The 18,810-nt window shown below is 39.3% G+C and overlaps 1 protein-coding gene across 1 annotated transcript; it reads left to right on the plus strand.

Moving 5' to 3' along the window:
- The first annotated feature begins 613 nt into the window (after positions 1-613).
- Positions 614-8,850, plus strand: PVALB (parvalbumin). Its single transcript, XM_009492387.2, has 4 exons — positions 614-745; positions 2,732-2,864; positions 3,267-3,376; positions 8,822-8,850. The coding sequence occupies exons 1-4, from the start codon at positions 685-687 to the stop codon at positions 8,848-8,850; spliced, it is 333 nt and encodes a 110-aa protein (XP_009490662.1). The 5' UTR covers positions 614-684.
- Positions 8,851-18,810: the final 9,960 nt, after the last annotated feature.

The raw sequence follows: 18,810 nt of genomic DNA on the forward strand, positions 1-18,810 counted from the left end.
GATGTGATAATTCATTCAGCGAGGATGATGCTTAATATGGACTGGCCCGAAAGAAACGAGGTCTAAAAGGAACGTGTGTGTGAAGGGGAGGGGGAAGGGAGAAGGGGGGGGATGTTTAAAGTGTTTGAACGGTAAGGCAAATGTTCAAAAGCTACATTGCATTTGCTTCCCGACCTCAAGAGCAGCTTGAAGCTTGGCATATGCCGCTGTTCCTTGTTCATCGCCGAACAGAAGTGGTAAAGCTCGTCCCGACTTACTGAAGGAAAAGGCTCTGCTCTGCACCACTGGCTCTTCCACCGCACCCGAGAACTTGACCTTGGCACAACTCTTTCTCCAGCCGGTATCACGACAGACTCTGGCACCGCTCCAGTAAGGCTTAGGCTCCAACCTCCCAGCGAGCGACCCCCCACTCGCGTCCTCCCCCACCCCGGTCCCCGCAAAGGCAATCCCCGTCCCCTCTCTTTAGCCGAACCCGCGCGTCTGTGGACTGCTTGGTGCTCTGCGAACTGGGGAGCGACAGCCCACGGCACTTATCCACGCAGAGCTATATAGCTGGCACGGCTCCAGCCTTTCCCGGTGTGCCATCCCCACACAGCACTGCAGCTTGGGTCATATGAGCAGAAATGATGAGAAAAGCACTTTTTAATCTTTTCGCACTTGCTTCCCTGTTCAAACAGTTGCAGGATGGCTATGACTGACGTGCTCAGCGCTGAGGACATCAAGAAGGCTGTGGGAGCCTTTTCAGGTGAGTGCTTTTTTTTTTTTTCCCTTCTTTCTCCTCTCCCCCCTCTTTCCTCCCCTTTCATCTCTTCAGCTTAGGATAGCGGTGCCTTTATTTAAGTTCGGGGAATATTAGAGGATCCGGCTAGACAAAATATCAAATGAGGATGTGTTTTCAGAAGTGCAGTGGAAGCCTGACAGGTTTATCAAGTGCAGGGCTGCATCCTCAGCAAAGTTGTCCCGCACATTACCGAGGTGAAGTATGTATTTTAAAAGAAGGCAAGCAGAAACTGCGGACAGACTTTGCTTCTGCCGAGAGGATACTTTCAAAGGGATCAACACCCTCGGCGAACCAGGGTGGATTTTATCTTGATGTGGGATAGGGAATTCAGCCGTGGATGTCGGCAGCTTCCCACTCGCCCCCGAAATTCGGTTTCAGGTATTGCAGAACTGCTGTTTCTCGTTTCAAGGAGATAAGAAACTGCTCTTTTCTTTACTTCCTATGCGGAATCCCCGGGTGGGCTTTGCTTTTCAGGATGGAGCAGGAGGCAACAGTATAGCAAGTGGGTGCACTGCTCGACTGCAGAAGCTCTCTGCTGCAGCGGTCCATGCTTCCCTCTCAGACTCCTCCGGGTTTCAGATATTCCCTACCCCTCTAATTCATCGCGACCCCCAAACTGCCAGCGAACCCTCTTCGTGCTTACAGAGATTCAGGTAGTTAAGGTTGCTCTCAAAGAAACGCCAGAAATGGTGCTCCGGGATGCACACGTTATATTCCTCCCCCTCCCCCCCAAAAAACTACCTGGCTGAAGGCACCACCCAGGCGAGCAGCCTCTCTCTGTCCTGCCCTGCGCGGTGACCTTCCCAGACAGACAGAAGCGCAAAAACCCGCTGAGCTCGAACAAACTCAGCAGCCGGGGAGTCGGAGGGACCAGCGAACTGCTTTGCTCCATCCAGCAGCTGGTTTTCTCATTAGCTTCCATTGTTCTGGGGCCATCTTCAAGTCCCGGAGCAGATGCAATTAGCAGCAACTAATGATAGATCTCAGTCAAGCAGATCCCGGAAGACCGAGCCTTCTTAATTTTATGTAATAGGAAAAGCTGCGGCGGGAATAAGGACGCCCGGGGAAGGGGAAAAAAAAAAAAAGTCCACAGCACGTTTTGGAGGTCACTGTTTTGGATTTCTAATCCACACCACAGTCGTTAGCAAGGCTACACGAGTGGGACAAAAGCGGGTGCGGCAAAAGCGGGTGCGGTTAAAGGACAGGAGAGGTGGAGCAGGTAAACTCATTTATCTCGACTCCGATTTCAAGGGCTCTGGGTTTTGGTTTGGTTTGTTTTTTTTTTATCTCCCCGGCGACCGTGCCTCACAAGGTCTTGCAGGCAGCATAGATCACGGCACTCCCTTGCGGTGTCTGAGCTTGCACACACCTTCAGCGGTCGAAATGCAACGCTGATTTCTAGTAAGGAAAACCGAAACAGAACTGGAACAGCCATGTGCTCCGAGACACTTCTCGTCAATGCTAGGCTCCATGGTTGAGCAAGAGTGGTTTGTTTTTGTTGTTGTTTCCCCCCCCCCACCCCCAGGGGTGGAAATGTCAAAATTGACAGTGATCTAATAGTCAGAGTCTGCTTTCGGATGACTGTTCCAGTGTAAAATTTAGCAAAAAAAAAAAGTGTTTAAGGTACCGAAATGAGACCGAGCAGGTTAGACTTCAGCTCCCAACTCTATGACAGGCTTCCTGTGTGACCTTGGGCAAGTCTCCATCCCTCTGTAGCTCAGCTCTTCATCTGCAAAACGCAGACACTGCCCCTCTCCCCTTTTTTTATTTCATTTGGTGTCTGCGAAGCAGGGATGATTACAGTACATACATCCAGCTCCTAGCACAGCTGGGCTCGACGGTGCCACCCAGGGTAGGACACGCTGCAGTATGGAGGAAAAACATGGGTATGTGTTGGTATATGTTTCAGTGATTTTTCTAAGCAGTTCTCTGGCTTTTCATCTCCTATAGCGGCTGAATCTTTTAACTACAAGAAGTTTTTCGAGATGGTAGGATTGAAAAAGAAGAGCCCAGAAGATGTGAAGAAGGTTTTCCATATTCTTGACAAAGATCGAAGCGGCTTCATTGAAGAGGACGAATTAAAGTAAGTAAAGATATGTCCTTTCTCAAACAACCTCGCCTTAAGAGTCTAATTTCTCATGTCCTTTTTTACAAGACTTTAGATAATAGCATAAAATTCAATCTCTTGATTAGCATTTGTGTGCAATAATCAGTTTGCTGATTATATGATCTAAAGTGTGTTGGAGGGAGCTAGCTGTAGCTTTTATTGCAGGACCCTGAAACACATGAATGACCAATACCTTACAGATAGTTCTTCAGTCAAATGCAGTTTCAGAGTAAAGCGCTCTTCCTGAATGTTAAAGAAGGTCAACAACAGAAGATACAACCCTGGATTCCAACTCAAATACCAAAACAGTGGTACAATTAAATACAAAGTGAAACTGTTCTGAAAAAAAGTTTCCTTTTTTCCATACCTTCTCTTTAGGTCTGTACTGAAGGGCTTTATGCCAGATGGAAGAGACCTATCAGACAAAGAAACGAAGGCTCTGCTGGCTGCTGGAGACAAGGACGGTGATGGTAAAATTGGCGCTGATGGTATGTGATTAGAGCAGTAAACTTTGACAGTAACAATCCAATATTACTCTTACATACAAGAGCAGAGGAGATCTAGGAATCACTGGGGGCTGTGACCTTCTGAAGGGCACAACTTGGATTTAATGGAATGCCAAGTCCTGCTGCATGTGCCATACCTCGCTTGCAGGCTTTAGGGGAAACAGGAGCCGAGTTCTGACACTAGAGGGGGCAAGAGTTTACAGAGACCGAGACGTAGCGAAGGCACGCTACAGCACAGGGCTAAGTACCGACCCAACACCCCCTCCAGTTGGTTTAATTTTTCTGTTGATTTCAGTGGAGTGAGGATCAGGACACTGACAGCTCAGAGAGCCGGGTCTGACTATAAAAATCCGAAAAGAGAAAGAAAAAAAAAGCTGAGTACCAGCATTTCTGCTTGATGATTAGTAAATAGGAAAGTAATGCATGACTTAGCAAAGCAATGCTGTTAAAATTCAAAGTACAGTCAGTTCACTACGGAATTTCTATACAATAGCTGTCTATCCAGCTTTTGCTAGTGTTTATGTGGGTCTTCACAGCTACGAAAGCTTGTCACTCCCTTTTACTAAATATGAGAACTACAAGATAAGAACAACTTTTCCTCTCACAGCATTGTTTATAAAGTTACTGCTGTTTTCTATTCCCTCTCAGGATGACTCAAATTAGCCCACATACACAGTTTCTCCTTTTTCCTCTTTCTTCTGTATCCCTGAGACACATTGGAACAGACATGAAGAGATGCATTTCTGAATGAAATCCTTCCTCACTGGAGGGGATAGTAGCAGAGGTTTGTGGTCAGAGTACTAAATCACCTAGACAGCAGGCAATTGCCAAGTTTTCACCACAGTAACAAGCCGTATGATAGGGTGAAATCTAGAAAATATCTAAAAAACCCCTCACATCTCTCTGTGTTACCTGACCTCTGGGATTTGTAAAAAATGTTGTCTCCAACTAAAAAGCAATTAAAAAAAGGAATAAAAAGCAAAATAAGGTTAACTAACATAGTTCCCCAGCTTAGAAGCTGAAAAAATGATGTACAGAACCACCCACTGACATATTAGTCAGGTGATATTCGCTAAATGGCCTGTCCATAGCACACTGGCATATCAGTGACTATGATTCTGTTTCTAGACTAAAGCCTCTTAATTTCTCAGATCATGATTATATTACTGTTGCAGAGGAGCAATTGTGCAGCACCTAGGGGAAGATCCTGCAAAACTTTAGCAGCACTACTGAACCTGAGGAGTGTGTCATTATTTGAAATTTCATATGCTTTGTTATACGGGTCCTCCTTATTCCCATTAAAATTAGTGGCAGTGGTACTAAAATCAGTGAGCAAGATTTTCAGAAGAAAACTTGATTCAGGTAAGCTGACAGCTGATCCACCAACCTCATATCAGACACATTTTCAGCTATTCATGGAAGGCTGCAAAACAAAAGCAGGATCAGTTGGAATAAAAGAACTATATTACAGAATGATTTGGCTTATACAAGAGGATACAGCATTAACTTTTTTATTTAAGATTGACCATAACTTTTTTTTAAAGTTGAAACAATGCCTGAAAGCCAGTACTTTGTAACAAAGCAATACGAAACACCTCTTCTCCTTATCTCTTTCTTCTGCAACTCTTACCCTTCCTTAACTTTGAACTAGAATACTCTGAATTTATACATGATAATGAGAAGAGACTGAAGGGCTTTTTTCTTTTGCTTCTTCTGGCCATATCCCTACGACACAACATTATCAGTTTCTTTTCCATTTTTTAAATTTGACTCCAACAGCAAATTGTTACACTGAAAAGGCTTTAAATACGTGCAAAGTTAACAGCTGGGACTGTAACCAAAGGATGAGGATGACAGATACTTTCCAGCTTTTCCTTTGGTTCATAAATCCAGTTCCAGATTATAACTGCCTATGTAAATAAAATGTAAAGTCACAAATGTACATCACATTCATATTCAGTATTGCAATGCTGTATTTCTGTTGCAAACCATTGGTTTGTTTCCCTGTAATTGAATTGTCAGGCCTCACTTTTACCCCTTGTTTCAAACATCAGCTTCGCACATCACTAAATTATCACAAACATGCAGCCTTTCACAGGGGTTAATGTTAATTCCCTAGATGGCCTTTGAACGCTGCCCCTCAGGAACCCACAGCAGTTCCGAGAACTGATCTTCATCAGTTTTTAACACGATAGAGCCATCTTTCTCAGACGTATCATCACAAACGTGAATCCCAACCTAATCAGCCTTCTTCCAGTTAGAGGCCTCACATTACAAATTTTCTCTTAGGTCTCCTGCTTTAAACCTTTTATCATTCCTGCAAGACTGTTCAGCTCAGAAATAGTTCCGCCAGCTTACCTCTTGTCTGATCAAGATTTGTAATTTATGGCTGATCTGCCAGTTTCAGACAGCTGAAAACTTGCAGCCTGTTCATGCAAGACATGATCATCTTCTGTGTGATGTTGAGCCTCCTCCATCTTCCACTGATGTGAACAGAAGATGACGAATTGGAAAAAAACTGCAGGCCAAGGCCAGGTTACCTAATAAAACTACAAACATTAGCTTCCAGATTGGATTGGGAAACAATGCTGAAGCAGCTCTGTCAGCTTCAGGAGAACATTTATAAGAAAGAGGAGAAACGAAAATGAAGATGTCTGCTCATAAAGGGTTTTTTTAAATGTATTTTGTGTATTAGCACTGGACATGCACACAATAACTTTCAGTTTCTTGATATTAATAGAGTTGAGAAAATACACAGAGAATTTAAAGATCATGCCTTGTAGACAGAACAAATCCAAACTTTTATCCCAGTAAGTCAAAATGTTTTCCTTGATACAGCTCAACTTCTGCAAATATTTTAAAATATTTCAATTATTTTCTTTAAACTTTGTAAAAATGAGACATCAAGCATTCAAAATTACAACTGGTAAGTCATGGTCTTGCCACAGGTAAAAGTCAAGACAAAAAAGAAAAATCTTTTGGAAGCCCTTTGGAAGCCCTTCTTTTCTTATTCCTCTTTGTGCTCTTATATCTTCTAAAATAAATTAGTGTACCTCATTATTTATGAAGTTTCCTAAACAGATTTGCCATTGTACGGATGATGTAAAAAACACAATCTGATGAGAGAAATCATTAGCCTACAACATGTCCTCTGTAATTATATCTGTCATTTCAGTAAAATACTACAGGGTATGCATTAGGCTGGTATAAACTACTAAACTATGCTGAATACAGTGAAACAGTCCTCTCCTTTTAAGTCAGAGCTTTGACACAAGATAGCTGGTAAATTATTTTACATGACAAAATAGTCTAAGTCCTTGTCATTTAAAACTATTATTTGTGCAAAGAAAGACATGATTTTGTTTGGAAGGAGAATTACAACTGGAAAAGAGGATGGAGTCAATCTCAAGGATTCTCTCACTAAAGGCCAGTCAGAGGCAATAAACATTTACAAGAATGACCAACAGGCATGGGCTTTTATATATATATATATACACACACACACACAAGAATGGCCAACAGGCAGGTGCCTTATCTGAGAAGTTTTGCATATATGAATACATGTTTTAACAATGCCTCCACCAGCCACCTGTGGTTGGGCTAGCCTTCATAGGAAAATAAATAGTGAACTAGTTTACAAGATTATTCAACTGGAACATCTTTGAAATATTTAAAGTACATTGAAAATCCTGGAAAAAGTATAAAGTGCATAGCAGTTATTCATGAAGGAGTATTTTATGGTTTGCTGGCTATCAGAAAGTACCCGTGAAACATATTGTCATTAAGTGATATTATCACTGTCATAATGTATTATAGAAAATATTTGGCTCCAAGCCTGAATAACCTTTTCCAAATATATTCCATAGATACAAATTATTACAAAAAGGATTTAATTTAGCTGTAGCACGTATGACAACTTGTTCTAATAGAATATGCATAGTTCATTTTCCCTTTTGGAAAGGTTTCATCCACTGCAGTTCATGCTTCTCTCTGCAGGATTTATTCACACAATGATTTAATAATTGTAGCCTTTTTTGGGTTTTGCCCAGAATAGTCTGTGTTTCCATCACAAGTACTTTATCTCTTAAATTCAGTTTGCAACACTTTCGATCTATGTACCCACCATGTACAGGATTTATACATGTTTTGTGTTGAGTAATCTGCATCACTAATCCTAATTTGGATTTACATCTTTCAAAATGATGGGTAAATTTGGATTTAATTTAAACCCTCTGACACTTTCTCTGTCTGGCAACATGTTTTTTGGACACATCATCAAAAGTGCTGTTTGTACACACCAGTCAGTAAAGATCTCACTTGTTAAGAGTTTAGCATTTTTCAACTGAACATCAGAAAGTTCTTTAAAATGCCTAATTTTAATCTTCTATCTTTTTTATTTGCAAGACATTATTCTTCATTATGTCAAACTTCAATAATTTTCTCTTGAGCCTTTACAGATGACTGCCGCCCCTATTTGTCATTTTCTTCTCAGCTGATTATGTTAAACCCATAAACCACTCTCTGTGTCTACCCTCTAATCCCTTTATCATCTTTGCTGCCCTTCTTGGGATTCCCTCCAGTCTGTCATTTTAATGCTCTGAGGCACACACAGCTGTGCAAGGTATTCTCAAGTGTAACTGTTCCAAGGTTAGATGGAGTTAGGAATTATAACCTCCCTGGGTAATACAGTATTCAGAGTGCAGTATGCCAGGCAGCTATTCACCAGGATACAAAAGTGCCTTTTCCATGTTTTATTGCCCTGCTGAAAGGAATTATATATACTAAAGCATAAAATAACCCCAAACTGCAAATAGATACATTTATGTACATATTACGGATGTAACACAAATAAAAGCCACAGGGCAAAATCCTGGCCCTCTGGGATCACCGGAATTCTTCTCATTACCACCAATATGGTCCAGATTGCTATGTAGGTTGGTGTCAGCCTTCTGTTTTTGTAATCTGTCATTTTCAGTCAATTTGCTATTACAAAATTGAGTTTAAATGTAACATATTTATAGTATAGGGACAGGAATACTCTGAAAGACTCAGTAATGAGTCTCTTTGCCAAACTCTGATATAAAGGAAATTTATCTCACTGCAAAATTAAATTTCTAGTTCTTGCCTTCATCCCACTGACATTTACAAAGGCATAACAGGGAACTAATCAAGTTCTTCAGATGAACAGCGGTGGACAGTCCTGACAGTCTGGCATGTACAGCATTTCTCCCTTATCCTCAAAAAACCCTTTCATTTCACTGTAAGATTTCCCAAGTCATACTTTCCCTTTAATTAACTCAGATTTCTTTGTTCTTCTGTTATTGTGATGTTTCTGCTACACCAGTGACTCTGTAATCATTGTAATATGCTTCCTCCTTCTTTACATTTTCTTTTTTAATATTTTTTAAAAATGTTTCCCTTCTCCAGAATTTGCAACTCTGGTGGCTGAATCATAAAGGCTTTGACCAATGCAAACCCTTCACCCATCCTTCACTGCCCAATTCCAACCACCTCCTGCTGACTGCTTTGGCTCCTGTTCTATTTATTTATGTTATTTTATACTCCAGCTCTGTTCTCTGCAATCCTGCAACTCTGTAACTGTGCTGAAAGACACTGTTAAAACAATAAAGGTCACATCAATCTGGGCTTTATTCTCTCTCACTATAACGTGTTTCTTATTTCCTGTAGGCTTGGCACACGCTGAGAGAAAACTTTGCTCTTTTTTGCTGACATCCCTGCTGCTTTATCCCTAGCTAGGGTAAAGTGGGAAGAAATTTTACAAATTATTTGCGATAGAAGATGCATATAATGAGTCATTCAGTCTAAGTTCTGAACTGTGGCAAAACTGACTGCATTATTTTTATGCCATCCCTGCTAAATGGATGCATACTCATAGCCTGGAAAATCTCTAGTGATGGCAATTACCCAACTTCATTTGGCAGTTTGTTCTTTCAACTTAATCAGTGTTATAGCTAAAAAGTATTTCCTAATATTTAACCTACATCTCCCCTGCTGCATTTTGGTGATCATTGAATTGATCCTTGTCTGTATCATTTGTTAAATTTGCCTGTTAAATTTGTTAAATTTGCAAGGGGACTTCCGGATAAAAGGTTTGACAGGAATATCAGTTGGTGCCAATCATGCATGAGGATAACTTTGTAAACTATTAAAAAGCGGTCACTTCTGAAACACAGGATATGTTTACTATCAATGTTACACAACTATCTAGGACAGGAAGAACGGAATACTCACAAGAAACAACAGTATGAATTTCAGGAAAGGGAACACCAAGATTCAGGTGTGATGCTACTGTTGGCACTCCCACTGTTAAAACAACATATCAAAAAATCCCATCAAAACCCATTTCTTCTAAAACTTTACCAGAGAAGTGAATCTCTTTCTTTGAGTTACATATAGGAAAGCTAAGGAGATGACTAGCCAACAGTAAGCCTATGACACAGCCAAGAGCTAAACACTTGTTTCCCAAATCCTGTTCAGTGACTTTGGCACCAAGCTCATGCTTTTTCTCTCTTTTTTTTTTTTTAAAGCAAAGATTAAAAGAGGGGGTGGAATCACTTTTAGGCAGCACCTTCCCCACTTGTTGACAGAACACTGATTACTACTGCAATAAAAAGGAAGGATATTTGCCATTTCTGGGTTCCAAACTATTTCCTGCAGCAATAATACCTTATTCCATTCAGATTTATTATCAATAATTTAGAATACGCAAAAAGATAAGGCTGAAACCTTGTCACCATCACATTGTACAGAATACCATTCTCTGCCACAGCAATTACCCAATGCTACTCAGAAAGCCAATAAACACTCCCTAAAGCCATTCTAGATTTTCACTCTGTAGTAACTTGCAAGGAAGACTTTTTGCTGAAGCTGCTGTGCATTCAAAAGAAATCCTTCGGTTTTGCACAATGTATATATGGATCTGAAGAATGTATTGATTTTTAAGTATTCTAAATAAAGCAAATGAAAACAGATTGCAATGAAGCAAGACTATTTACTTCTTGGCAGCTGCTGACCTCAAGTGGCAATAAAGCGTAATTACAAGAGTATACGGAAAAAACATTAGGAACCCAGCTATTGAAGTATCATGAATGACGATCCACGGAATCACAGAATCGACATAAAAATCGCTATATAAACAAAGCCCCTTACAGCCCCTTTCTATTATTCGAACCTGCAAGTATTTATATTTTAATGCTTCACTGGATGGCATGAAAGCTGAAATTTTATCCAGGGCTTTACCAAAAAAATAGCACAATAGAACAAATAGCAAACAAACACAGCCATTAATGAGTCTAAAAAAATTATTCATAGTACATTATGTGAAATGAAGTAAGTTACAGCAACATTAATGGCGATATTTGACTGGCATAAAAGTCTGAAGACCCCAATGATTCCTATATCAGTCTTTTTTCACATTATTCCCTCAATCACTCCTGAAGAAGCAACACTGAGTGCCTAATTCAGCCTGAATTTTTTCAGCTATATAGTAATGGATAAGATAAAAAGAAATATCCTTTTACTTTCAAACTGAAAAAGTTACAATATGGATACCACTTAGAGTGGGTAGAGAGACCTCTAAAACACCATCTTTACTTTTCATGGTGACAGTACCTGATAGTCTAAACATGCATTTGGTCAGTTTATTCAAATATGCAACTGGTATACTCAGAACCTATGTAATCAGAATTCTCATAAAATCTGTTTTAAACCACTTTTTTTTCCTAACTGTATTTTAAATTCAAAGTTCAAATTTCAATATTTCATGCCTCTATTACTGAAGCAAAAAAGAAAAATTCAAACACGTGTAACATAAATAAATCTCTGTCCAAACCTAAAATGACAGTTTTACCAATTATCATCAAACTATTATGTTTTTTTCACTGCTGGCTTTTCAATGTTTATCTTAGATTCTTACTTTTCCCACCCAGATTCCTTCCAAACCTTCCCCAAATCTTGAATTGTTCCATTTCCAATTAACAAAAATTCTCAGAATTTTCCTGTTACGTAGAAGTTATCTAGTCATGGCTCAAAATACAACAAACATGCAAAATTTTAAGTTACAATAAAATATAAAACATTATACATACAATATATTAAATTATTCATTTTCATATCACTCTCATTTTAATGTCTTTAAAACTGTCATAGAAACTACTGTAAAGACTGAAGAAAGCAGAATTTCCTACAAAATTTAATCAGGCTTTCAGTAGAGTGTGGATTATAGTACACTTAACAAATACAAAAAAAATCCACATTACCCTACAATGTACTATTTCACGAAGAAAGATGTTTTAATTTTCACATGCATAAGCAAAGGAGAAAAATTAAGTTTCTCCAAGAAAACATTTACCTTAAATTTCTTAATTGGCATCTTACATCACCTTCTTTCTCCCGAACAGTAAGTGTTCCATAATTTTCTCCCCCGTCATAATACAGTAGAAGTTATGAAAAAAAAAAAAAAACTCCAGCCATCATGTTGAAGATAAAACTTTAAATAATCAGTACACATCCTTTCCTTAGATTCATAGCCAGTGGTTTGTAATGAGACACAACTGGATGATTTAAGATATGTAAATTATGTTTACACATACAAAATAGACACTACTTGTTCACATTGGTATTATATATTGCTAGGAGAGAAATACAGCTTGCTCTCAGCTACTACTCAAAAGGAAGAAGAGCCAAATCCTCAAGCCATAGACAAACCATCATTTCCTGACAAATGACATGAGCACTAAAAAAAAGGGTTTGCACCAACAGACCATCACCAACTCTTTAAAATTTCTCTGATCACCATTTACCATTACCAAACCCTTAACCAACAAATTCATAATTGTTTATGCTTTAAGGGTCCTGCCGAACTCTTAATTGAGTTTCATGGATCAGCAATTTTCCACATGTCTTATTTTGGGAATCAATGGACTGGAGGCCATAACACCTGTTCACTTTGCAGAAGCTGAGCTAGGATTTATATTTACAGTCTATCCTCAACACTGCCTAATGTCCTATGATTGCTTCCACACTTTGTTCACTTCATGAAAGCAAAGCTTGCTTGTTTGCTTCTTTTGCCTGACTTTGCATCTTTTGGGGGGAAGTAGGGACACTTTTCCCTGGTTTCTAAATACTTCTGAAGACAGGAAACACAGCTCATGTTCTCCTTTCCAGCAACACACGCATAGTTCTATCAAAGCCTCTGTGCTATAGTATCTAAACGTTAACAATATTCTGTCCAAAACAGAGTTAATATTTTTATGGAATTAAAAACTGTGGCATTGCACAATATTTGCAACAAGTTCTGCCTCAACAAAATAACATCAAAGATTATGAATTTATACAAGGTTCATTGAAGACAAAAATTAGCACAAAATTCTTATTAATGAGCTTAAAGCACAAAAGACCTTCATTTGACTCTAAAATCCTAGACTGAGATTCAAGTGGTCAGCAGATAGAGAACACATTCTTTTATTTATAAGTAAATTGCAAATGAAAGAGAAATTGTATGGCATGTATTAACACCCCAAAATTCAGCTGTGGTTAAAGCACCTGCTGACATTCTTGTTCTAACACCACCCAGGAACCATGGGTAACCCAGACACAAGAGCACAGGCTTTAGCACACGCCAGTGATTAAAATACCTCCTCTAGGCCCTGGACTCTCTCATTGCTAACATGTGCTTGACCCTCAGCTGCTGCACCTTCATTCTGAGATAGTATTTTAGCAGATTCTCTTTTCCAAAGAGACACACCCTTTAGAAATCCCAACACTCTGTAGAGCTCCAACATTTGAAACAACTTTTCTCCTAAACAAAAGAGAGTGAAGCCAAATATGTCTAAAGGGGGCTAGCTCTGTGCATGGGAGATCAATTGTCAAAACTTTCCCAGACTGTATCTCCTAATGTGGGATAACTACTTCACAAGGATTAGTGCTCTTCTGGTTAACAAAGTAACAAAGCTTACCAAAGGTTGACAACACTTTTAAAGACATAAGTTAATATAAATACAAACACTAGAGTCCCTTCCCCAGCCACCAGAAAAATAGAAGGGACTGCCTGAGCTACAACAGTAAGTGGATCAGAAGATCCAAATAAAAATACTGAAAAGCACTTAAGTCTATGGAACATGCAGCTACAAAAGATGGGGTTTTGGTAAACTCATTCAGTCTTCTACCTAGGAAAATCTAAGTGAAAGGATCTTGTCAGTGCCTGAATTAGAACATCCAACTCTTATTGCAACAACAGTTTTTAATTCTAGGAGATGCTAGTCTGAGCAACTAATGGTTTATGTACAAAAATACAGTTGGTTTCACTGGTGTTACAGTGGTACAACACTGGCATTAACAAATGCATACTTAGCCCTTCAGGTGCTAAGAACACAGTAACTCTCTGTTAATTCCAACTTTGCCACTACAGCTTCTAGACAGGTCAGGAGCGATGCAGGACGAGAGGTCAAATGCTTAACTGTTGATTACTGCAGGGAAGGTCCATGGGTTGCTGAAAAGCCAAACGGGTCAGAGACATTTTCAGGTTTTGGAAATGTTGCCTGGAAGGATTTTTTTAATTCTAACCTTTTAATTGTTAACAAACTCCACTTCCTGTATTCTCACAATGCAATGCAGTTTAAAAAAATGTATCACTAGAAAGATACTAAAATATATAGATAATAGCAAATTACCAAGCACTTATTACTCCTCTAATATACAGAGGAATAAGAATTATGTGGCTGTGATGATTTTATGCTTCCTTCTGCAGATGAATGAAGATTTTCTGTCTTAAAACATTTGCATTCCCCCTCTTAAAGTAATTTTCAATTTTGCTGAATACAGCACAATTGCATCTACTCCTTCAGCTGCAATGGCTTGCTGAAATTGAGCTATTGCCCAGCACCTGCTCTTAGTCAGACAGCTGAAATCAGAGGTTAGGAGGAAAAATAAAGATTTTATGTCATTGTAATGCAAGTCTCCTTTTAGCTTTGCTGCAGTCAGTGTTCAATTATGTTCTGTAACAATCTCCATTACTAGAGCCAGTGTTTTTCTATTCCACTCTGCATGCATTAACTTTCTTGTTCACACGTGACAGCCTTCTTAGCAAAGCAGAGGAGTCTTAAGAGACATTTGCCCATAGATTTAATGAGTCTACATCTTTTTTGGCCTGTTGAGGATCCTACTGTTCAAATGTATCTTCATTTGGAATGCTCCAAAGGAAGATAACTGATATAATAGAACTTAAATTATTTCTCACTGAAGGCCTGATAGGTCAAAATTAACCTGAAATTTCATCTAGTCTATTGAATACAAAACACAGAGCACATAACAATGAAGGGCTCCTATGTAATTTTTTTCCTGTGCGTATCCTATTTTTACAAGCTCAGGATCCTTCTCATTCAGAATTTTTGTAAGTTCACTGTGTAGCCCAGATGTTTAAGACCTCATCAGAAGCAGGAACCAAGGCCCTAATTTTGTAGGGAGAAAGCTACAAAGACTTTGCCCAGGGAGGCTCAGCAGCAAATGGATAGGAAGTAGCTGGTGTGAACAGCTGCTGGGAATGCTGGAGGGGGAGCCTTGCTTTGAAGTAAGAGAGAGCAACAATACATGGACAGAGAGCTCTGAGGCAGGGGCCAGAGTGTAAACACCACAGAAATTCAGGGTCTGGGACTTGGGGAAAAGGAAATCCAGAGCAGGAAGGACTGGAGATTATTAGAGGAGGATTTGAAAAGCTTAGAGCGGAAGAGGTTTTATTATAATATAAATATATTATAATAAATTGACCTTGAAAAGAAAGGACACGGATATGGTGGAAAAGTTTATGCTTAAAAATTAACCTGTTAGAAAAATGCAGATGACAGAACACAGTGTGTTGTAAACTCTTGAAAATTTAATTAGGAGTCTCAAATATTTCTCTTCTCCTTCCTTCATTAAAGCTCCAGGTCCTGGAGTCACATGGCTGACTCTCAGTTTTCAGCAAGGGGAAAAAAATTCTAGCTGTCATGCCTGCAGAGAAAACCTTGAACATTCAAACCCTAAAAACATAAACAGAATACAAACCAAAACATAACCTTTTATTTTTTAATAAATCTCATGATTTGAATGTAGTCTGTCTTATAGTTTTTAACAGAAGATACAGCATTAGTGTAAACCTAGCAGCTGCCTTCTAAGCAGACAGCAGCTAGAGATCCAAAAAAAGATTCCCAGCTGATATCATAATCATCATCACCACATAATGACTGGCATGCTGGAATTATGGGTAGCTCATTTAAAGATGTCATATATTCATATATTCTGTATTTGTCAGATTAACCCATTCCCCATGATGCAGAAGCATACTCAATGCTCACTTACCAGCATCCAATCACCCTATGCACGACTCTGTGCAAAAGAGCATGACAATGATTGCTCCAGTTTGCAGCCTTGTAGAGGTACCTATCCTACATCTAATAATTTACCACTTTTTATTGATGCCACAACCGCCATTCATTTCTTACTTCCGCTTTCCCAACGTAGTAGATCAGAAACAAATGACAGATATGCCAGATCAGTCAGAAGCGCTGTATTAACTGCCAACAAATCCTTTGGCTGACTCAACCGTTTCATAATCATCTTACATTTCAGTGCACTGAGTCTCAGCCAAAAAGCCTTCATAGCCGTGTCTCAGTCCCCACCACAAAACAGCAAAATCCGAAGACCTGGAACTGTAATGCTGTTATCAACAGCGATATAAAAAGCATCCAAATTCATACTTCCGTGCTAATAGCCCCACTCCGAAGAGAAACAAAAGGCAATTTGGGGGGATGCCAAATGAAGTAGCCCTCAAAATAGATGAAGTTTTTATTTATTCTACTACTTGGGGAAAGTGTAAAGAACGGAAATCTATAATAAAATTTACACATCCGTTCTTGCAGTTTTCAAAGCTCTCCAGACATATCAGCAAACACTTACAGACAATTCTGTATGAACCCATACAGATTTCAAAAGCTGCATGAACTCTGAATATTCATCCATTTGCGAGATATTTCTGATGTTTTGTCACACTGTTTCATTTTAATAACATATGATTTTAAAAAGAACTGATGAAACGCTTTGTATTTAAGTGATTTCATACAGAAAGATCTACTAATTCCTTTCCTCAACATTAATGCCCTCCTGAGAAGCATTGCTTACTCCAAGGAAAGATACATTAGTTCCTCAGTAGCTTTTATTAGGCAGCACATTCAAGTTACAGGTTGTAACCTGCTCAACTCAGAACATATCCGGAATGTTTGCATCTATACATGAGTAACTATGAAAACAAGTCCTAGGAGTATTAGTAAATTCTGCCTCACAAAACCCACTTTTTAACAGGTATATGTTGTGAAGGAAACATTGAAGTGACTTGCACAGTGCCTGACAGAATCTGAAGCACAACGCAGTCTAAAAGACCGTGTGACCTTGGTCTAATCCTCATTGTAAAGCCTTACCTTGCTCCTGAAATTCCTTGCTACTCCTACTGGAGCTGCAGTTCCACCATCGCTGCCTTCTGTAGCCCGATGAAATGCAAGCTGCACGTGGACACATGCAGTTTATCTGCTGTTTTGTGACCATCGCCTAAAGGAACATGACTTCAAATTTCAGGGTCCTGTGGCTGTCAGGGCAACTTACCCTGCTCACATTAGAGAAGGGGCACTTCCCACTCATAGGAATCTTGCTTTATTTGAGGAAGAAATGAAATGTGTGAATAAAAGGAGTCCTCTATTTCTCCTTAGCTGGTAAATACAGGATTTAGCCTAATGAACACTTCTCTAGAGTAAGGACATTATCCTCTGTTGTTGTTTTGGCTTTTTTTTTTTTTTTTTTAAATCCACAGGGTTTCTCTTCCCCTCTCTTTCTCACATATCCAAGATGAGAGAAGCTTCAGTGAGCACAGCTACCAGTATTCCAATTTATTCAGCAGCAACCCCTGTGGACTGCTAACAGCAGACTGCGATTCTGCTTGGATTACAAGGTATAGATAAGTAATTCCATTCTTAATCTATCACTGTCAATGCTGGTGAGGGAACCACTTCTACCTTTGAGAAGTCAGGCAGAGGAAAAGATTGAGACTAGGGGGAAAAAAGCATGGGGCAAAAGGACAGCAGAAAGAGAGAGGACCTAAGTCCATTAAGAGTTCTACGCACAACTGCATGTGGAGGTAAGCAGGAAATGAGGGAATGGGATGAAGGACCAGGGTGCTAATAGAAAAGTAGCAAACAGAAGGAGAAAGGAGATAGTCCGATCCCAAGCAGAATTTTTCAGTAGCAGTGAAAATCTCACTTCCAACATAACCTATACCTTCTATTACACTGATCACAGTGTAAAATGGTAGAGATGTTTAAGACCTCAGTAAATGCTGATGGATACCACTACATTACAGCCACGATCAATAAATCTCAAGTACATCATAATGGAGCCTCAAAGCCTTCGCATACAGACCTGCCAGTAAACTGGGACAATATTACAAATAGACAACAAAGGACGATGCAAAGATTGCAAAAATGGAACAACACACAGACAAGTGAGTTTCTTGGAGGATGGAGTGCAAGGCAGAAAAGATGAAAAAGGAGGTAAGCTATTTAGACATAAGTGATGGAGAACATCAATAACTGCACACCTGTTTGATGTGATGGAGGATTCAGGAAAAGAAAACAGTGAAAACAATGAGACCTGGGATTAATTTCTCTCTTCCTTTTTAAAGGAACCTCTAGTAGTCACTCCATCATTACACTTCACTACAGTCATCATCTACAGTTAAAGTCTCTGCCCACTCAGGCTAGAGAAGTCCCCTTCATATTTTTTATCACAGAAACAATGGGGTTTATGTGCATATAAAAGACTCCTTTGATTCTGCTCTAAGTACTTATTATTTTTACGTTATTTGCTTGTCTAGTTAGATGTCTGACAGAGACATCACATAGTCCCAAACATGTAAAACGGGTCATTGATACTACAAAAGACCAAAAAAAGGTGCCTTCTAAGCAGGCGCTGCCTCGAGATTAAAATAAAACTTTGAAAAAATTATTTTGAACCAACTCTGCTCTGGGAATGTCCAATCTTATAATCCAAATACATATGCATTATTGATTATTCTCTTCTTCCCAAGCTTACTTAGTGTTTTTCATAGTAAGCAGATTCTGTGCTCCACAGTAAACAACCTAATGTGTAGCCAAGCAAAGTTTATACCCTGAAAAAGTATTGTTTGTTATTGATGACATGCTTTCTAGCAGCGTAAGATCCTTCAAAGAGATTGGAAGGAGGGGGAAAACCAGGAAGCTTCAGAGTCAGCTTTTTCAGCTCTAACCCAAACCCATTAAGTTTGACTTGGACTGCTTAAGGAAGACAGAAGATCAGTTTAAAGATTAAGAATAGGGCACAGAAATAGTGTAAAAGTA

The sequence above is a fragment of the Pelecanus crispus genome, chromosome 1, assembly GCF_030463565.1.
Source record: "Pelecanus crispus isolate bPelCri1 chromosome 1, bPelCri1.pri, whole genome shotgun sequence".
NCBI classification, from domain to species: Eukaryota; Metazoa; Chordata; class Aves; order Pelecaniformes; family Pelecanidae; genus Pelecanus; species Pelecanus crispus.